We start from the raw sequence: 21,000 nt of genomic DNA on the forward strand, positions 1-21,000 counted from the left end.
TGAGCAGAGGAGGAGTAAAACCAGAATGCCAACACTCCAACTTTTAGTATTCTTAATTTGCAGAAGGAAATTCAGAACAACCCGTCCATCCGTTTCATTCAATTTTACAATCTACTTTGTGTTAGTTGATCACACCAAAACTGAATGACACCAATTGAAGTTTCAGGTCATGACTTAATGAAATATGAGTAATCTCCAGGGGCATCAATACTTTTACAATACCTGTACACGTCAGCTGCGTGGCAGGTTGAGCTTGTTTTCCTCAGCGGCTCTGCCGATAATTAAATGAAGCCAAAAGAAAACAAGACATATTTCTAAGCCTCTTTGACATCATGCTACCAACACCACCACAGTGCTGTTTCTAATAGCAGCTGCTGGGGTCAAAGGTCCAGGCCAGGTGTGACTCCCCTCGCCCGCCCCTCTTCATGTCACCTCTCCTGCCCCACCACTTTATCCTTCCTGTTTGATCTCAGTTCCTCTCACACCTTTGTTCCTTAACCCCTCCCTCTCCCCCGCAGGTATGTGAAGGTGTTGGCTTCAAGGAGTCGCTGCTGTGGGTGTGTGCGCCTCACACACACCCACACCCACTCGAAGCATGAGACGGGGCGACATGCTGGACTCATTTCTTCCCAATGACGCGGAAAGAGGTCGCATTCAGGCGCTGTCAGCTCAGTTTGCCTCGCGCATGCCTGGGTTTAATGCAAACAAACACAATGCTAGCTTAGCCGCTGCGGAGCGGCGTGTCCGCGTTATCAGCCGCAGTTAGTTTTCTGTCAGTCTTTTTTTTTTTTTTTTTTGACAGCAGGTGAACTTTGCATTCCTCACCTCAGACCTTGACTCTTGGATAGCTACACAGGGTGTGTGGGCGTGATAAGCATAAATACATGGAAGTTCAGCTACGAGGAAAATGGCTGCTGGTCGCACACACCCTGACTACCAGTAGTTCATTTTTGTCCTCTGTAGAGGACATTTCTAAACTTGAATATCTCCCACCCCCTGCATTCTACCGAATTAATTCCTTTTGGTATCTGGAGAGGACATTTAGGGCTTTTCAATGATACCACATGTGAAGGGGTGGGACTTTTGTACGTACCTTTTTCTAATTCATAAAAATGGCGTTCATCAGTAATAACACATTTTATGGGAAGAGACAAAATAAGTGTATAAAACATTTTATTGCCTTACAAAGACTGTGGGATTTAAAAAAATGGTGATTGGACAATATTTTTTTTTCCTGGTAGTCAGGAGGCTAAGCTTGAAACTCGATATGAATTGCAAATATTCAGTTACTTTACATGCTTATTTTTGGAACAAATTGTGGATTTGTTTTTGTTTTTATCTCACTTTCTGTTTTTGCTCAAAATTCATTTGGCACTCTGAGATGAGTTATTCCACATTCCTTCACTATCACTGTTGTGAAAGCCAAGTTATTCACAGAGCCTTGTAAAAAATATTCCTACCAATTAAAGTTAACACTTTGTCACATTATAACCTCAGATTCGCGTATATTTTAGTAGGTTTTTGCTTAATAGACCAACGCAGAGCCAAGTCAGGTTTATTTGTATGGCACATTTCAGTAACAAGGCAGTTTAAAGTGCTGCACACAATAAAAACACAACACAATAAATAACTTTGTTGGGAACATAAAACAAGCAATAAACATCACGTTTCCTCAAACTCCATCATCAAATTGTCAAGAATCATTATCATCAAATATTGGAATAAAGACTTTCACTCCAGTTGCCAGGAATCAAAGGAAACTCTAAACAGTTTGGGTTTTTTAGCCTTGATTTAAAGGAAGTCAGTGTTATAGCAGTTTTGCAGTTTCCTGGAAGTTTGTTCCAGATTTGTAAATAAAGATAAATGCATGGATGGGTTTCTCTAGATCTTGCTGAGACATTAGTCCTTAAATCCTGGAGATGTTCATCAGGTGACAGAAGGCCGGCTTTGTAACTGTTTTTGTGTGTCTGGAGGTTCAGGTCAAAGCCCATCACTTACACCTGGATTCCAGGCGTGATTTCTAGTTTCTTGCTCTAATAACTGAAGTTGTGTGTTGGCTCTGGATCGTTCCTCTTGAGGTCGAAAGATGATAACTTCAGATTGTTTCTAATCAGCTTGAGAAAGCTGTGGCACATCCACACATCTCTCCTAAGCATCTGTTCAGTGATTGGATGGGTTCAGAGTCACCTGGTGACATCACAATGTAGAGCTGTGCATCATCTGCATAGTTATGATAGCTAATCTTATATCTTGCTATGATCTGAGCTAACGAGACGTGCAACTTCTGTTCGCTCCGACGAGAAGTTATTGACACAATGAAGTCCCTATTTTTTATTTAAGATTTGAACCAACTGCGTATTGGACCAGAGAGTCCGACCCCGCTGTCCTGTCAGTTTTATAATAAATCTCAAATGGTCCAACGGTACCGACAAAGTAGTGAATATAATATCTGTCAAAAATAATAATGGAAAACTAAAAACAGTCTCGTAAAAATGACATTTCTTAATTTTTATTCACATTTTTACATTACGAATAATAATAATAATAAATCCCATACCAGAAAAAAAAGTCTCATAATTGCTGCTTTTTGAGTTTCTATAAGTCTTTTGATGATTTACCTTTAGCGATCTAAAAGTCTTTGAGGTTGGAAAGCCTCTTTGCCATCACCCTAATCTTAAATTCCCTTTTTGAGATTTCAAACTGTTGATTTGACTTCAAAGCGTTCTCATTACGTCTTGTTAGAAGAAACGAATCCAGATCAGCTAGATACTAAAGGTTGTGAAACAGGAACAGGTGCTAAACATTTGCAAGGGACTATAGTGGCCAAATTCTCTTATGTGAAATTAAAGTATCAGAGTTATTATTTTATCATGTTTTCTATTATTTATTGGTTTAGCATTGCATGATGAAAAACAATTTAAAACTGTCCAAAGCAAAAAAATATCAAAATGTGGCTACATTTTCTCAGGTTTCTGCACCTGTTTCCCGAAATCTGATTTAAAACAAAGCAAAAAAAAAACACCTATCAGAAGTTGATCCATGTGCAATTATTAGAATAAACGCATGACAGGTAAATCTCCTGGGACATAAAAGTCAGGCAGCAGAGTGGAACAGGTCGACCCGGTCTGCATCGCTCCGTGTTGATGGCACACCTACACCTGCTGCGCCTGGGAGGAGCCGGGGACAGGTGGGACGCTCTTTAACTGAGAGGGAGACACACACACAGCACAGGTGGATCGAGAGGAGGAAGAGGAGAAAGCAAGAGTGGGCCGCTGGAAGAACCGTAGCAGAACTCCGATTACAGCGACAGGTCTCCCGAGATGGCGAAGAAAACCGAATCCGTCTCTAAGATTAACAAGTGAGTTCTGGTTCAGGTTTCCTGTGTGTGTGTGTGTGTGTGTGTGTGTGTGTGTGTGTGTGTGTGTGTGTCCCTTCTGTATTCCTCTATTTTACCAGCTGCTCAGGTATCATTTTACTCATGCAGAGGAATGCTCTCTCTCAGTCTGCATGTATTATGGTGCCATTTTATTCAAAGAGGCCTGTTATATAATAATAATAACAGACAATAAAAGTGCAACAGGAAATACTTTTATGTCTCTATTCATACTTGCAACTGAAAAGAATCTGAAAACTTTTTCCTGTTTGCTACTTTTACACATTCTTTTTCCAGTATCTTTACCCCAGAGCTAAATAATCAGCCACCACTTATCAGAACCACTTGTGGTGCCGTTCAGCTTCTCTGACTCACTGAGTCGGTTCGTCGCCAGCCTGGCCTCGAAACTGCGACCCAGCCAACACGAGGAGACGCGGGCCCCATCAGGAGTTTGGACCTCAAATCAAATTCCTGTTGTAAAATGGAACTCGTATGAATAAATGGCAGGTGTGAACAGGTTGCAGGTTCCAGCTGGGTCATGAATAGTTTGAGTTGTCCAACATATTTTCCATCTTCCATTTTGAAAGTCCATCACTTTGGTCTAATTTTAGGATTTCTCTCACTGTTTTTCCAACCGTTATAGATGTTGGATGGAGAATATTTAATCAATGTTTTGCAAATCAAATAAGCATCTGATGGGAATATAATTTGTTTTCCCTCATTTTCTGGCATCTTGACTAATATAAATGATTTATAATAGATATTTAAAGTCCTAAATGATGAGTCAAAGTAGGACACAAGCACAGTTTGTGATCTTTAATGCTTTATTTTATTTCTAACAATTAAAACCTGGATCTCATTTTGAACCAGCTCTCAGTCAGTAACTCAGAAACAACATATTGACGTTTAAAATTTCAAAGTCAGCTTTGTAAATTTAAGATTAAAACTGTTGAATTTAAAAAGCAAAATGATCCAAGAAATTCAGATTTCCACATTTTTTAAAATATCGTAAAGCCTCGATAATCCAACGTTTTATTTTCTGTACTTATCCAGAAAAGAAAAATAATAAAAGCAGCTCCTGCGTTCACTTCCAGACTTCCAGACCTGCATTTAATACCCATATGGGTCCCAATTGTGTCCTGCTTCAAACCTGTGCAACCAAGTAACATGCAGCCGATAAATAACATGTGACCAATCCCACCTGGCACCCATTTCCCACCACTTACCCACACACAGACCCATTCAATAAATTAGAATATTATTCCAAAATTCTTTTTTTTTTTGTACAAACTTTATCACAACATGAAACACATTACATAGATAAAAAAAAAACACAGTTGGATGTTTTCAAGCCATTATTTCTGCGCATTGTGACGATTTTCTGCGTACAGCTATTGAAAACAACATTTAAAATTAGAACGTGGCATCAGACCGATAAACAATTTGTAAAAATAGTTTGCCTTATTAAAAGTATGTTCAAGACCTGCTTAAAGCTTCTATCTTCAAAAGGTGCTGTTCATCCAGCTGCTGTCTGGGTGGGAGGTCAGTTTTTGCCCCGTCTTCTGTCTGCGTGTCGCTAATTGCAGTAGAGCAACGTCAGCTCTGCGGGTTTCTCTGTCACCTACAGGGATGGAGATGGGGGCGGAGAGGTCACATACCTCTGAACATGATTAGAGTTTCATTACGGGGTGTGGTGCGTGAATCCACAAGGGAGTGGCGCTGCAAAGTCTGCTGTTTGTCTTTAACGACACACTGACACTGAGTGAATGAATGATTCAGGCTGTCACACTTAACGCAATTTTCCTGCGTCTTTGCAGATTAGCTTTTAGGAAGGAAATGGGTGACTGGTGAAGAGACCGACTGAATACCAAAAATAGAAATGTTATTTTCCATACAGGGGGAACTTTTTGTCACAAAATCTGACCTGTAAAAATCAATATTGCGACCAAATTATAGCGGCTAAATCTATTCTAAATCTGTTGATTTTATCAGTAGTAGAGATTTTGTTAAAAACAGCTAAATCAGAGTAAAAGCGATCAAGTCACTTCCTTACAGTCACAGCTGCATTCCTGCAAAGGGAGTGATTAGGAAAGGAGAGGGGAAAAAACTTCTTTACAGAAACTATTTGTCACTCATTAGTCTCCCTACTACGAGCCATAAACCTTCGCTCCAGTAATAACACTGCTGGTTTTGTTTAGCGTGTGTGTGTGTAGCAGGTGATGGAATGCCTTTCTCACACACACACACACACACACACACACACACACACACACACACACACACACACACACACACACACACACACTCATTGCAAAAACCGCATTCTTGGCCGTCAAACAGGAGGAGAGCGGGGCACCTCCCCTCCACCCAGCGAAGTGTCCTCTGCCGTCTAACCCAGGGCGGGTCGCCATAAATACTTTGCTCTCGTGTCTCGGCGAGAGGAGGAATCACAAACCAAACAGACTGAGCGCCCAAACAGGTCCGCAGCGGGTTTTTTGAGCAGGTTCCTCGCTCCTCTCAGAGGATGCCTGGTCTTAGTCACATCAGCCCAGCAAACGGAGTCACACATTCAGCAGATGAGAGATTTCACAAACAATAGGGAGGGCTTTGCAAAAATACAGACCCATTCAATAAAACAGAACATTGTTATCGCCTAAGGAAACACAATATCTATCAATCAATGAATCAATCAATCAATCAAGTTCAGTTTTATAGCACATTTCAGCAACGAAGCAGTTCAAAGTGCTTCACATAATAAAAACACAAAATAAAGTCATAAATCAACAAACAGCCGCCAGTTGAAAAACCAGAAACAAACATTACGTTTTATCAAGCGCCTTCATCAAAATCATCAATACAAATATGCTGGTCAGTTTTATAGTCTGATTAGACAAAGATTGACGTTTTAACATCGTCTATTTCTTATTCTGGGCGTAGCAGATGCCCAGGGCTGCAAGTCTTGGGAGGCGTCCCAAAGATTTAAAATGTTTTTATAATGAATACATGTTTTACATTATACACCTTATAGGTCTGTATCAATAGAGCTTTGATAGAGTTACATTTTTATTAATGTATAAAAAAACTAATATATTTAAAAACTCTGAACTTCTACATCTGTTTTTAAGCAACATGGAGCCATGTTGGCTGAGGCACAACATGGAACCTGAGGCAGGCCAACATGGAGCCATGTTGCCTCCATGTTGCTGGATGTGGCATGTCATGTGGGATGTTTTAAACGTGCTGATTCACAGACCTACCTATTAATGTACTCCAACTTACATGAGTGCAATGCCTTTTGTTTTTGCTGTTGTTTTTTTGACAGGGCACCAAAACTGACTAGCCCAGGGGCCCTTGTCCCTCCAAATCCGGCCCTGCTCACAGCTAAAAACACATTTAATATAAGAATATTGTCAGACCAAGAAAAAGTTTTAAAAACAGATGTGGGCTTCATAAAAAGTATGTTTAATACCTGCTGAATACAAATGTCACATTTTTCAATTGTTCTTTTTCCTTTTAAATTACAGCTGTGCTCTTCTTTGGGTTACGTTTCACATAAAATATCACCATAAACACAGATGTAGTTTGAGTTTATAATGCCTTTTCATTTAAAGTACAATAATATATATTATGTTTTTGACAAAGAAAAGCAAACATCTGCAGTAAGGTGGTTGTAATGGCATCCTGTGTCTGTTTCCAGGAAGGACATAACTGAACTCTCTGAGGTGATCCATCGCATGCAGAGTAATGCAAACCAAGTGGAGCAGAACATCCTGCGAGCCGAGGCGCTGCTGGCGGAGGTGAGACTCCCAAAGTTCACCGGAGCAGGCCGGCGGCCGTCCAGGCGTAAAATCCATTCTCCGCTAAGCTCGTTTTCAACTGGGGAAATGTCTGCTGCTCTCGCTTTTGTTCAGGACCAAGAGCGGCAGAAGAAGAGCAAGAAGATGGTTCACCAGCAGGAGAACTCGGTGAACCTGAGGCAGGCCGAGCTGCTCTTCAAGGACCTCTTCGTGGACGCGGACAGAGCCAAGAAGCTGAAGCACCCGCAGGCCTCTGAGATAGACAATGAGTATGTTTGTTGTGGAGCATCTCTGACTCGCTAAAGCACAAACAGGCATCAGTGGTATGAAACTCGACTCAAACCACTGAGAGGCGCCGCCCAAACACGGTTGTTTTTCCATATTCCCTTTCTCTGCAGAAATAATAATACTAATAAAAAGATTATTTTTTGTTTGTTTCTCCTTTAGTGTGAAAAACCTGCACGAACGCTGGGCTAAGGGCTGCACTATCTTCCGGGACCTGTACAAACAGCTGCAAAACCTGGACCTGAAGCAGAAGATTGACTGGGGCCCTGTTCTTCAAGAAAAACTGGTCAGTCGAACCCGAACATGTCCTCACCGACCAGATCAGTTGCTGCTCTTAGCAGAAATAATGAGTTTTATTTTGGTAGCAGGTAGAAGAAAACCAACACACTGATGTGTCATCACATGTATGCTGCTTATTCTTTGCAACTGAACCATTAATAGAAAAGCCCATTCTTGGAAATAAAAGTATTGTGTTGCCCAATCAGTGCGTGAATCTTTATGAGTCATCATCAGGTGGATGTTAGTTGTGAGCAGCACTAACTAAAAAGTAAATTACGCTAACCCTAAAGCAGTGGTTCTTAACCTGGGTTCGGTCGAACCCCAGGGGTTCGGCGGAGCCTCTGCCGCGGAGGTAAGAACACCCTTCTGTAAAGTCGTGATGACGCGCCGCTTTGCCATCACTTGCTGCAAAGGATCACGTTACATTGCTGAGCCAATCAGAGCTGCGGTGCAGCACTGATTGAAGGAGTTCCACTCTCAGCATGGATTTGAACTTGTGTCTTTAATTACTTCAGCAAAAGTCAGTTTTTACCAAATTCTGTAGCTTTCGGTGTACTTCTAAATCTGCTCCTTAGTCGGATCTTTTCGGGGTTGCTACTGCCTCTAGTGGCGTGGGGGTGGTAACACAACTAATATATTTACATTACTAAATCAGAATACCGCAAAGTCTTTATTATTTATTACACATTTTTCATTCTCTTAAGAATATAGAGCTAACTAAATGATCTAAACAAGACCTTAAAGTGGTTCTAGTTTCTCTCGATGGCCAACCTGTTGAAACTGTGGCAAATTTGGGTCGTTCCTGGACAGTCAACTCAACTTTGCTGAAAACACTGACTATATTTTGAAGAACTGTTCTCAGAGACTCTACCTTTTAAGAAGTCTTAGTGATCATGGGTTGACCCAACTAGACTCTAGATGGGGCAACCCTATGTCTTGAATTGGGGGGGGAAATCATATTTTATTTATCACTACAGAAGGGTTCAGTGAATGCGCATATGAAAGTGGTAGGTTTGGTACCTCAAAAAAGGTTAAGAACCACTGCCCTAAAGCTAGGTGTGCTAGCGGAGTGGAAGCTAATGCTAAAGCGCTAAATTCAAATTACACTATATCTGCCCTTTAAACACTAACATCTTTGAACAATAATTTAATTTTGAGGTCATAATTCACATGTTTTAAAATACCCTTAGATGTTGTATTTACGTTTATATATTGTCTGTTGTTTGTGTTGTTGTTCCTGTAGGGATTTTTTTGTTATAAAATTATTGGAGGGAGAGAACCTAAGGAGAGGGAAAGGAAATGGAACTGAGGAGACTTCACCCACTTCAAAATAAGAGCATGAATATAAATGTCTACGTCAAGAATTCTTAACAGTCAATAACAAAAACATAAAAGTTTATTTAGAAACCTAAGTTAGCAAGTGCGCTAAAGCGCTAAATGACAAAAATTAGCTCCGCTATTAGCGCATTAGTGAAAAAGTGCCCACCACTGCTTAAACACTTGAGTCACGCCAGGCAGAAGAACAGGATAAGTTGATTAATAGTTGACAGAGGGGGATACACATAAAGGGTGCTGAGAATGCTACGCTGCTCAGCTAAAACAAACTGAATTTAAGACACAAAGCTATATTAAGCTAGTGGTTCTGCTATTATTATATGAGGCTATTTCTTATACCCGGTGTCAGGCTTATTTAAAAAGTAAAAAAAAAAGTAAACCACATTTTATGTACTTTTATTTATCTGGTACAGATAAACAGTGACGGCTGCCTAGCCGAGGTTTTTAAGTTGGTGCAGTGTGACTTTTGAAACTGATGCAAATTTGCGAAAATACACAAATTCTTAGATGCAAATTTTCTATCCAATAACATGTCATTAAGTTTAGGTTAAAGAAAATTTGTTTCAAATAGAGATGTTGTAATATTGCAACACTGTAGTTTTTCTGCAGTTTTTCAGTGTGGAATAAATCATGTAGTGTTAGATTTGTGTCTATAATGAAATTAAATCTACTGTAGCTACAGTACAGATTATCTTTGGCTTGAACTGTCATCGCTCTGTGCCTGGCAGGAACGAATACAGGGAGAGGAGTACGGCCCCAACCTGTACGATGTAGAGAAGCAGATCGCGGAGCACAACATCCTGCACCGAGAGATTGAAGCCTACGGCAGCCAGCTGCAACCCAGCTCCGCTGTTTCCCCGGTAACCGCATCTCCTTGCGTCACTTTCTTTACGGCTGTTCCTAAACCAGAACGCTTATTAGTCTTTCTTGTACGTTTCCAGGAGGATTACAAGGCCTTCAAAGAGAAATACGACCAAGTTTTGGTGAGTCGCTTTAATTTCACAAGTTGTCGTTTGCCGGGAGCGTTCGCCGGAACTGCTCTGGACTCTCCCGCGATTTCGTTTTGCGTTTGCAGGAGAGCTCCAAGCTCAGGCGCAAACACCTGGCATCTCTGTACGAGTACATGCAGAGCTGCACCAAGGAGCTGGTCTACCTCTCCGGTCAGCAGGAAAGGATCATCAACAGAGACTGGAGCGACCGGATGGTCGACTCGTCAGGAGTCCGCACCGAGTACGAGGTGAAATTCCTCGACTGCACCACTTTGATCGCAGCAGGTCTCTCCTCTGAGAGATGCTAGTTTTAGAAATGCACCAGCTAATGGGTTGTATGTTTTGTGTTTACGTGCAGAAATTCAAACTGAACGGACTTCTGGCGCATGAGGAGGAGGTCAACAAGCTCCAGGTGGAAGGATCCAAACTCACTGACATGGACCACCCTGGCACCCAGACAATAAATGTGAGTGCAACACACCAAGAGACACATTTCTGTCAGGGGTGCATCGAAAAATCGGCCCAGATTTCCGACATTTTGGGAGATCGGTGAATAAGCCGATACTTGCATAAAAAAAAAAAAAACGATCTTGTGTTCCTCCACAAGCATCTGGAAATCAGCCACCGCTCCCTTTAGTTCTGCCATGAGAGGCGGCCGACTGACAGATCATGTCTGCATGTGCGCATTTGAAAAACAGTCACCCTACTGATGCCAACTTAGCAAATTTTAAGACAAAAAAATTGTTTGACTAAATCAATATTTGCAGGTCAAACGTTTTAAAGATCGGTAATCGGCAGTCGTCCTCAAAACTCCAATCGGTGCACTGCTACTTTCTCTGTTTGATTTCACAAGAGCTGCAACACAGTGAAAATGAATTTAAAATTTGGGTTTGAACGACTTTTATTTTTTCTCGGTTTTTCTCCCAGACCACGATGGACAGAGTACATCTGGAGTGGCAGTCCTTCCTCAACCTGTGCATAGCGCAGGAAGTGCACCTGGAGAACGTCGACAACTACAAGAAGGTAAGTTGAGCCTTTGCGCTCGTCATCGGTGAAATCCCACCTGCGCTAGCGAGCGGTCCCAGCTGATGTGTTGGGCTGTTTGCTGTAGTTCCAGCTGGACGCAGACATGCTGGCCGAGTCTCTGCAGAAGCTCAACTCCACCTTGGATCCAAAGTCCCTGAACAACAAGAGCAACCCGGAGATCCTGCTGGCGCTGGAGGTATGGCCGGCGTTTCTCAAAACGTTGATTTAATGTTAGCTTACAGACTGCTGCAGGCTCAAGTTTTCACCTCTAAAGCTGCAACTGACGATTATATTAGTAATCGATTATTCTGGTAATTAACTAGAAAAAATTTGGCAAATTCTGCTAGTTCTTAATTTTATCACTTAGGTTTATTTGCGTACGCTGTTAGGAAAAACATTAAAAGATTAAATTAAATTCCTTTTAAAATAAAAAAGCAGCATTTTATTGACGGACCCACCGGTGGGTCCAGCTGCCGGGACCTCGGCTCGCTCTGTAAACAAAGGCTCCACGTGCCTTTAAATTTTTTTTTATTTTTTATTATCCGCTAAAAGAGGCTTTGATCTTTCAAAAACTATTCCGGATAAAGGTTTTGCCCAAAATGTTAAGTTTAAATTTATTTATACCCCCTGAGGGTATAAGAGGTTAAAATACAAAAAGCGGGTGAAGCTAAAACTATATATAAATATATTCTACTTAAGGAGTAGAATATATTTACAGACAAAGAATGCTCTTCATCTTAAATGCAAAATAAAAATATTCTCTGTACAATTTTGACTTCATATCTGTTCTGTTGTTCTTTCATCAAATAGCCTATTTTTCAGATTGTATGCTTCAGTTAGAGATTAATCAACTGCTACATTAGTTGACGATTATTTCAACGATTAATCATAATGAATCTGATTAATCGTTTCAGCCCCAATTTTCTCACATTACAACCTCAGACTTCACAAGAGCTTGATGGGATTTTATGAGATAGACCAACTCAATCCATGACACAGCTGTGAAGTGGAAGGAAGATGATTCCTGTTTAAATACTTTTTGTCATTTTAGAAATAAAAATCTAAATTACGTAGTGCATTTATATTTTATACTCCTACCCCGATACCTCTAAATAAAACCCAGTGTTCTTATAACTTACCAAATTAGCAAACATGTGCAGAAGGGAGCAAAACTTTTGTATTAAATTTATTTTCTTCTTATGTAACTTTGTTTATTCTTTTATTAAGCTACATTCAATAAAGTGAAGCTCAAACTGAACAGTAACATCCTCACAGAGGTGGTGGCAGCATCATTTGATGGGCAGTCCGGGAAAATAACATAGTAAATAATAATTTTAGTAGTACCATCGTCCCACAGAGACAAAGAAGTGAAATCAAAACAGAAGCAATCTGTGAGATGTGACCTCGTCTTGTTTAGGAACTTTACACCCACTATTTAGGCATCTCCCCGGCCAATTTGTCGTGTTTATTTACTCTTCACCATTTTCAAGGTTCAAGGATAAGCAGGTGCCAGGGCGGACATTTTTACTTTCACTGCTTTGCAGATTTAGTAAGATTTAGACGCTTTCAGTGGGATCCAGAAGGGCTGACTTTCTTCTCTGAATTCCTGTTACATCTCACTTAAGGGAGAAGAACCGTCGGTGAAAAGGAACGTGCAGCGGGTGGAAGACCTCAGGGAGCTCAGCGGCAGGGTTGCCCCTCTGAAGCTGCGCCGGACCCAGCCCACCAAGCCCACCACCGTGGTGTCACTGTGCGACTGGGCGGACAAAAACGTAAGACGACCGCAGCACTCATTTCACCGCAGCAGAACGAAATGAGAGCCGCTCACATGTCATTTATCGTATCATTTATCATTTATCGTGATGAGTTTCTTTGCATAGAAAGAAAGTACAAACTCCACATGTAGTAAATTAGTTTGAAGAAAAACTGAATTGCTTTACTGAGTTTAGTGGAGTTTTCTCGTCTCCGGTTTTAAACCGCCATCTTGGAGATCACCGTATGATAAGAATTCTGACTTATCGTTATCACAATAAATTTCAATTAATGATGGGCATTTATTTTATCATTTATTGTGATACATTTTTTTAGTATAAGAATTCTGATCCATTGTTGTCACAATAAATTTCAGTTAATGTTTAAACTAGGGTATCATTTATCGTTTATCGCTTATCATGATGAATTTCTCAGCAGCACTATAAGAATTTTGATTTCACTATAAATTCCAATTGATGGTGTTGAAAAATCCTCAAAACTGTCCCCATTGTTGGGATTGTGAGTTTTGACTATGTTTCTTCGCTATTTCTTCATTGAAATATCAATAAATATGAATTCATTTAAAAATATTATTAGATGCAGTTAAGCTGAGTGCAGTTTGGTGACACGAATCACACGTCTTTATGTAACTGGTGTTCTGAAGAAGCACGTTCTTACTGAAGATGTGAATGTTTTCCAAAAGCTGTATTTGTTTTGTATAATTGCCGTGACATGCAGTGACAGCCATACAGTTACCTAAAAGAAGAAGCAATAAATAGTTTTTATTGCGCCACATAATATCGCGATAAAAGTTGAGGTCCGTATCGCCCCTCTCTAATCATGTGTTTCTTTTGCCGCGTTTGTCTGATCGCAGGGGGCGGTGGAGCGCGGTCAGACCATGATCCTGAAGTCCAACTCGGACAATAAGTACTGGGAGCTTCAGGACAGCCAGGGGAAGACCACCAGCCTCCCTGGAGCCTGTTTTGAAATCCCACCACCCGATCCAGAGGCCCTGGAGACTTTGAAAAGGTGCAGAATCCAACATCCTCTTCTGTTTACTTCATTCCCCCTCCTTTTATTCCCCAGTCTGAGCCTTGAATTGTGATTCTCTGTTCAGCCTCGACGGTAAGCTGGCAGACCTGAAGAGACGCAGGGCCGCACTGATGGACTCCCTGAAAACCCCCACGGTGGAGGTGATCCGTCCCAAGCAGGCCGGTGAGAGGAAAACATCTTTTAAAAACCGGATGACGACGGATCTGCACAGCCGGAGTTGTCAGAGTTAATGTGTCTTTCATTTTTGCTTTCCCCTCTTTATCAGCTGTTGTTAACAGCGAGCCTGAGGATCCGAGAGTCGCAGAGCTCAACACTGACATAGATAAGATCAACAAAGCTCTGGCAAGGAACGAGAAAGAAATCCTGAACAGACTGAGGACCCCGCTGGACATCCGGGCCCCCATGCAGGACTTGGAGAAAAGGCAGCAGGAGAACGAGGTGAAGATTTGCTGCAATGAGGGGCTGTGAAAAAGTTATTTTCCCCCTAACAGATGCCTATTGTTTTCTTTTTTTTGCCACAAGACAATATTTTAGATCATCAGGCTAATTTTACAAAATGCAAAAAAAAGAGAGTTTTCCAGTTATTGGAAATGCAAATTAAGATTTTTTCTTATATAGACCCATGTTGATCCGCAAAGTTTTTCCTCTAAATAAACAAAATCATAATTTTTGCTTTTTACTCAGATTACCTTTGCCTGATACTAAATCTAGTTAGATGATCCGAAGCATTTCACACTACAATTAGCACCATTTGTTTGAATGTGATCATCATTAATGCTTCATATTCAAAATATTGTTAATTTCCCGTAGAAATCTGCTCTGGCAGTCAGAAAGCTGGAGTCAGACAAGTCTGCCGTCCAGAGGGAGGTGGATCCGATTCTGGCAAAGAAATCTCTGGGACCGACGGCTGCCATGCTGCCGCTCAAACTCAGCGCCGCCGACAACAAGATCCACAACGTCAACACGCTTGTTGATCTCTATAACAAAAAGTACGACTGTTTTTTTTTTCTAAACCAAAGATACAAAAGTGCACAGACTTTGCGAAATGTCTCAGTTGCTAAACGTCCCTCTTTGTCTCTGTTGCCCAGAGCAACCGCCTCCATGTTCCTGGAGAAGCAGCTGGAAAAGACCGAGGTCACCGTTTCCTGGTTTGAGCAGCAGCTAGCTAAAGACGGAGTCATCCTCAATCAGCCGGACGTCCTTCAGAACCGCACCAAGAAGCTGGAGGTGTCGTATTTCACAAACCAGAACTGCACTGCTTTTATTCTCGTTTTGTTTTGTTTGTTTGGTTTTTTTTCTCATTTGCGTTTCTTTCGAGCAGAGCACGTACAAGGACGTTGTCTCGAAAAAAGAAGAGCTGAACAAGCTTGGCAAAGACCTGGACCTGACCAAGCAGGCGTGCAGCCCCCTGCAGCAAAGGTTCAGCGAGTACTGCCCCGATATCCGCCGCCAGGAGAGTCAGGTTCAGCTCCTGAAGAACCGCTACGCAAACATCAAGAATCAGCTCCAGGAGAGGTGAGGAGGGCGGGGGGAGAGAAGCAACCAGACGGGGAGCTTACCAACGCCACAACGGTTTTCTTACATAAACAATTTCTTTTCTTTATTCTGTTAGGGTGGCTCTACTTAAAAAAGCATCCAACAAAAATCAGGAGTTTAATAACGTTGCTCAGTCGCTGGACTTTTTCCTGCTCAACTTGCCCGACAACACGGTGAAACCTACTGATGGTGTGGGAGAGATACTGACGAAGGAGAATTCCCAAAAGGTAAAGAGTGATTTCAATTCTTTTTCAAATAAAAGAAAGTATTTTATTATTATTATTATTATTATTATTATTATTATTATTATTATTTATTTATTTATTTTTACATTAAATCTCTAATTTACTACTCCCTACATTGCCAAACTTTCAATGTTTGATCATGTTTCTGTTTTTAGAAAGTCGTGGAGGACATTGAGAAGAAGTCTGGGGATTTACACCAACTCAGGGACTTGTCCAAAGATCTGCAGGGCATTTTAAATGTTAGTACGGAGAACATGACTCTATGTGCAAAGTTAGCATCCTGTGAATGCTGGTTTATCAGAAAACACACACTACATGAAGAAATAACCCACATTTTGTCGATCATTAAGTCCTATTATGCTTACGAAGTGCTTGTTTTACTGTTGATGTGCCTCCGTTTTGTATAATATGTCTATTGGGATGAAAAGTGTAGAATTCACAGCATTCTGTTTAACTGGGACAGGGTACATTACTTTTTCTGTCACATCACGTGAATTCGGACACACCCATACTGTCATATATAAAAAAATCTGTGGCAGGCAGCAGGTGATGAAATTCTGTAAGCATGCCTTGTCTTTACACACATTGGGAGACATTTCTGGAGTCATATTTAACCCACTTTAACTCAAGTAAGATAGGGGACATTAGCATCCTGACAGTCTTATAGTGAAGGTTAGACATGTAGTTCCTTCTGCTAAAGCCTTCCTCATACTTCCCTTTTTAGGAATATGAGATAAAGTCAAAAACGTATCATGGAACTCTGAATGGCAATGATGAGGTCGACAATGAGGTCTATGAGAACGGCAAAGAGAACACGTATGAGGCAACGCCTCCAAAGAAACGTCTAACATCAACTCTGGCTCAAGACGTGCAACGAACGGTGGGGTTTCAAGGAAGACCAAGATGACTTAAGACATTCCTGCATCATCTTCCGTTTTGAAACTAATGCTTCTCCTTTTGCTTTCTGGTGCAGGAGAAAGACCTGCTGAACCGCTTCGCTGAGATCTCAGCTAAAAACAACCAGCTGCTCAGTCAGATGGGGACAGCAAAGAACATCACTGCAATGGTAGGAGATTAGAGCACGTTTAGTAATCGCCCTTAGAGTTTTTCTATGCATATGTGTGTTTTTCAGTTAACCACTCTTCTCCCCTGCTCTCCATTCGCTCCTCTGCAGAACGAAGAAAAAGTGAGTCAGGTGGCTGTCAGTCAGCAGCTGCAACTTCAGAGCCAGCAGAAGAACGTGGAGGCAGCTGATAGTCTGAAGAAGGAATTGGAGGAAGAAGTCAACAGGCGTTCACATGCCGAGAATAACCTTGAAACCTACCGGAAGAGGTTTTTGTCTCTGAAGCACAGGAGAGGAGTGGAGAGGTTGGAGGAGAAAGAGGTGGTGCAGTATTACCGTGACCCAAAACTGGAGGCGGATCTCAAATCACTGAAAAATCGCATCCAGGACGAAGAATTCAGTAGATCAAGAATCCAGTCCGAGATAGAACTACTCAATGAGAAGATCGTCACAGTGGAACTGCAGCTGACCAAAGTGGAACCTAAACTTGTGACTAAGGTGCTCACCGAATATGAGAGAGACCCCAAACTTGACAAAGAAGCAGCTGAGATCAGAGATGAGATGGAGAGGATCCGGACCGAGTTTCAGACGAGAAATACTGAAACCGTCCATGTGAAATCTGAGCTCACGCTTCTCTCCCAGCAGAAACAAAAAATCAGGGAGAAGGTTGTGAAAAAGGAAGTGGTGAGATTAGAGAAAGACCCAGAGATGCTGAAAGCTGTTCTAACGTTTCAGGGTGACATTGCAGAGGAGGAACTGCGCAGCAAGTCTCTCAATGATATCATTTTCAGCACCAGGTCCCAGATTAACACGCTGGAGAGGGTCATTCCATCCATTGAACCCAAGATTGTCACCAAAGTTGTGAAACAAGTGCAGCAAGCTCCCGAACTGATAGACGAGTCACATAAAATCAGAATGGCTTTGGAAGAAGAGAAGGACGAGAATGTCATCCTGAAAAAGGACCTCACCACCCTTCAGCTTCGCTTTAGTGAGCTGGAGTTGCTCAAGCCCAAAGTGGAAGTCAAAGAGATTGTCAATGAGATCTATAGAGTGGATCCTGACACCGAGGTCGAGCTGGTGCGTCTGAAGAAGGTGCTGCAGGATTTGAGCCAGAACCGTTCAGACCTTGAGAACCAGATTGCCTCGGTGACGGCAACCCTGACTACCCTACGCACCCAGAAACCCAAAGTAGAGTACAAGGAGGTGACCCAGGAGGTGATCAAAGAAGAGAAGAGCCCAGAGGTTATGAGGGAATTGCAAAGACTGAATAACCAAGTCTCCCGACTGCAAGTCAACTATGACACCATCTTAGAACTGCTAACACGCCTACGTAAGGAAAGAGATGAACTGAAATCTGAAAAATCCAAAGTGGAGACGAAGCTTCTGACAAAAGAGGTCATCAAGTATGAGAACGACCCTCTTCTGGAGAAGGAGGCCGATAGACTTCGAAGAGATGTACGAGAGGAGATCCACAGTCGCCGAAGTGTGGAGGAATGTCTCTTTGAACTACAGAACCAATACATTACCCTTGAAAGACAGAAGCCAGAGGAAAAGATTGTCACTAAGGAGGTTATTCATCTTCAGAAAGATTCCAAGCAGATTGTGGAGCATGACAAGTTGAACCGGAAGTTGGATGATGAAATGAAGGCACGCAGAAAACTCGAACTAGAGGTCAGACAGCTGAGAGCGCTGATTGAAGAAAAAGAGAAAGACTTGGCTAAGATGGACGACCGCCAGAAGAAGATCAAAACCGAGTCTGAACTCAGGCAGATCAAGACTCGCATTCTTGAACTGGAGAATTCTCCACCACCCATTGAAGAGAAGATCATCATTGAGGAAGTCCTGAAGGTGGAGAGGGACCCCAAGCTGGAAAAACTCACTGAAAGTATTCGTTTTGACATGGAGAAGGAGAGCAACAACATCAACCGTCTTGAGAGAGAAATTCGTAATCTCAGACTGAAGCTGGAGATTCTGCAGAAGGAGAAGTCCATTGAGAAGGTTGTTTACAGAGAAGTCGTTCGAGTAGAGAAAGACCCAGCAGTTGAAGCTGAGAGGGACCACCTCAGAGAGATTGTAGCCCATGAGAGGAATCTAAGACGAAATCAAGAAGACAGCCTCCAGAGGATAAACAGTCAAATAAACCATATAAACACATCAAAGTCTGTGACTTCTCAGGAGGAGACAGTTCTCATTACTGGTAGGGACGTGCTGCAAAGAGAGAAGGAAGATCTCCTCAGACAGCTGAAGGCACTAGAGTCTGAAAGAAAAAACACCAGCATTACCTTCCAACAACAGTCCAAGTTGATGAGCGAGAGGAACCAGATGGCACGCCAGAGAAGTCTTAAAACTTCCTCCGAGGTCCAGCGGCTGGAGAAACAGATCCTGAATGAGAAAGATAAAATACACCAGAGGGAGACCCTCATTGCTGAGCTGCAGAACGGCATAAAATCAGAGGACCATTCAGAAACTCACACCAGAGAGACAAACCTCTCAACGAGGATCACCATCTTGGATCCAGACACTGGCAAAGACCTGTCTCCCTATGATGCCTACGTACAAGGAGTAATTGATAGAAAGCACTACCTCCAACTGGCTCAACTGGAGTGCGATTGGGAGGAAGTCACGTCAACCACCCCAGATGGAGATATAATGGTTCTGCAAGATCGAAAAACTGGGAGGCAATACTCTGTCAAGGATGCGCTGAAGGACGGCCGTCTGACTGAGTACGACGTGAGCCGCTACAAGGAGGGTAAGATGTCTATCTCTGAGTTTGCCCTCCTTGTTACAGGAGAGAAGCCAAAACCTTACATTCCTCCAATAACATCAAAATCCCCAAGCAGGCCTATCTCATCTTCCCCACTGAACTCCATGTCTTCGCCCTTGAAGTCTTCTTACGGCAGCCTGAACACTCTGCGCAGCAGCAGCAACAGCTTAAACAACCTCACTGCTGCCACGGGGGATGATTATTTCCCAATCTCTGGCATATTTGACATCACTACTGAAAGCCGCATGTCTGTGAGAAGCGCACTCACCCGCGGACTCATCGATCCAGACACGGCCATGAGGCTGCTGGAGGCGCAGTCAGCCTCCGGTGGGATTGTCGATCTGGGCAAAAAGGACAAATTCTCTGTCCACAAGGCAGTCGAGTACAACCTAATTGAGTCAGGGCACAAGTATAAGCTACTGAACGCCCAGAAGGCCTTCACTGGAGTCGAGGACCCTGCGACCAAAGAGCGCCTGGCAGTGGGTCAGGCAGCACAGAAAGGTTACATGCCCATGGAGAACGCCAAGAGGTACATGGAGGCCCAGTACCTCACCGGTGGGTTGGTGGACCCCAATAAGGCAGGACGCCTATCCATTGAACAGGCACTTGCAGGAAATCTGATTGACAGCACAATGGCTAATGAGCTGAAAGACGAGGCTTTGCACTCCAAAGAGCTGATAGACCCCATCACCAAGGAGAAGATCTCGTACAAGCAGGCTATGGATCGCTGCAAGAGAGACATAACCACTGGGCTCCTGCTCCTTCCTGCGGCCTCAACAAATGCTACAAATGCTCCATCCTACTCCAGCTATCGCTTTTAGCAACAAAATGCACAGAGATGGCAATTAGCTACAACTCGTGGTGCTATAGGCAAACTGACAGGAGTAGAGAAAGAGAAATGCTTCATCAGAGGAAAAAAATAAACATGTATTTTGGTGGGAATATACTCGTGGATTGTTTCTCTGTAATAGTTCCGGTTTTCTGTGAAAATAAAGGTATTTTTATCATGCCATTTGTCACACTGTAAACAGTTTTTTTTTGTCAAACCTTGTGAAGTAAACCTCGACTCGCACGTTACTATTAAACTCATCTGACTTGAATTCCATTTTTGTCCCTCATTTATGTAACCCTTACCTTCAGTTGATATAAAAATGCTATAATTATCCAATGTAATTTAAAAGAAATATGACTTGGTAATTTAACTTCTTGAATTTAGGCATCTATCTCTTTAAAGACCCCTGCTCTTTCTGAAACTCCGCCTTCAGGAAGTCCTCACAACATTGCTCCCCTATTAGCCTGTCAGCGTTGCCTGAGTAGTAAGTAGCTCATAGATGCAAAGTTCCACCAGCTGTTTGCTAATTGCTGCTGGCTAGTCTGAAGGAGCAGAGTGGGGTCATTGTGAGAGAATGTCATGATCGTGTTTCTGTGTGTTTATTTTTGGGGTTTTTTGTGTTCAGTTTCCTTCCTGTGAGTCTCTGTCTCTGCGTCTTCCCCGTTGATTGT

General features: G+C 42.3%; 1 protein-coding gene across 1 annotated transcript; it reads left to right on the forward strand.

The window, feature by feature from the left end:
- The first annotated feature begins 3,198 nt into the window (after window positions 1-3,198).
- LOC106934057 (envoplakin-like) lies at window positions 3,199-20,597 on the forward strand. The gene is made up of 22 exons (XM_015013713.2): window positions 3,199-3,358; window positions 7,071-7,170; window positions 7,285-7,439; window positions 7,618-7,741; window positions 9,798-9,929; window positions 10,011-10,052; window positions 10,145-10,306; window positions 10,417-10,524; window positions 10,986-11,081; window positions 11,170-11,280; window positions 12,710-12,856; window positions 13,711-13,865; window positions 13,954-14,051; window positions 14,155-14,327; window positions 14,700-14,878; window positions 14,978-15,116; window positions 15,211-15,404; window positions 15,502-15,652; window positions 15,826-15,909; window positions 16,395-16,550; window positions 16,644-16,736; window positions 16,845-20,597. The coding sequence occupies exons 1-22, from the start codon at window positions 3,321-3,323 to the stop codon at window positions 20,316-20,318; spliced, it is 6,111 nt and encodes a 2,036-aa protein (XP_014869199.2). The 5' UTR covers window positions 3,199-3,320; the 3' UTR covers window positions 20,319-20,597.
- Window positions 20,598-21,000: the final 403 nt, after the last annotated feature.

Source organism: Poecilia mexicana, unplaced genomic scaffold (assembly GCF_051168715.1).
Source record: "Poecilia mexicana isolate PSO_F unplaced genomic scaffold, ASM5116871v1 scaffold_8, whole genome shotgun sequence".
In the NCBI taxonomy this organism is placed as follows: domain Eukaryota; kingdom Metazoa; phylum Chordata; class Actinopteri; order Cyprinodontiformes; family Poeciliidae; genus Poecilia; species Poecilia mexicana.

Excerpts from the sequence above, each read along its gene's own strand:
- LOC106934057 (XM_015013713.2), top strand. The coding sequence starts at position 3,321 with ATGGCGAAGAAAACCGAATCCGTCTCTAAGATTAACAA. Across the intron at positions 3,359-7,070 it reads TCCGTCTCTAAGATTAACAA|GAAGGACATAACTGAACTCT; the intron begins GTGAGTTCTGGT and ends GTCTGTTTCCAG. Across the intron at positions 9,930-10,010 it reads CCAGCTCCGCTGTTTCCCCG|GAGGATTACAAGGCCTTCAA; the intron begins GTAACCGCATCT and ends GTACGTTTCCAG.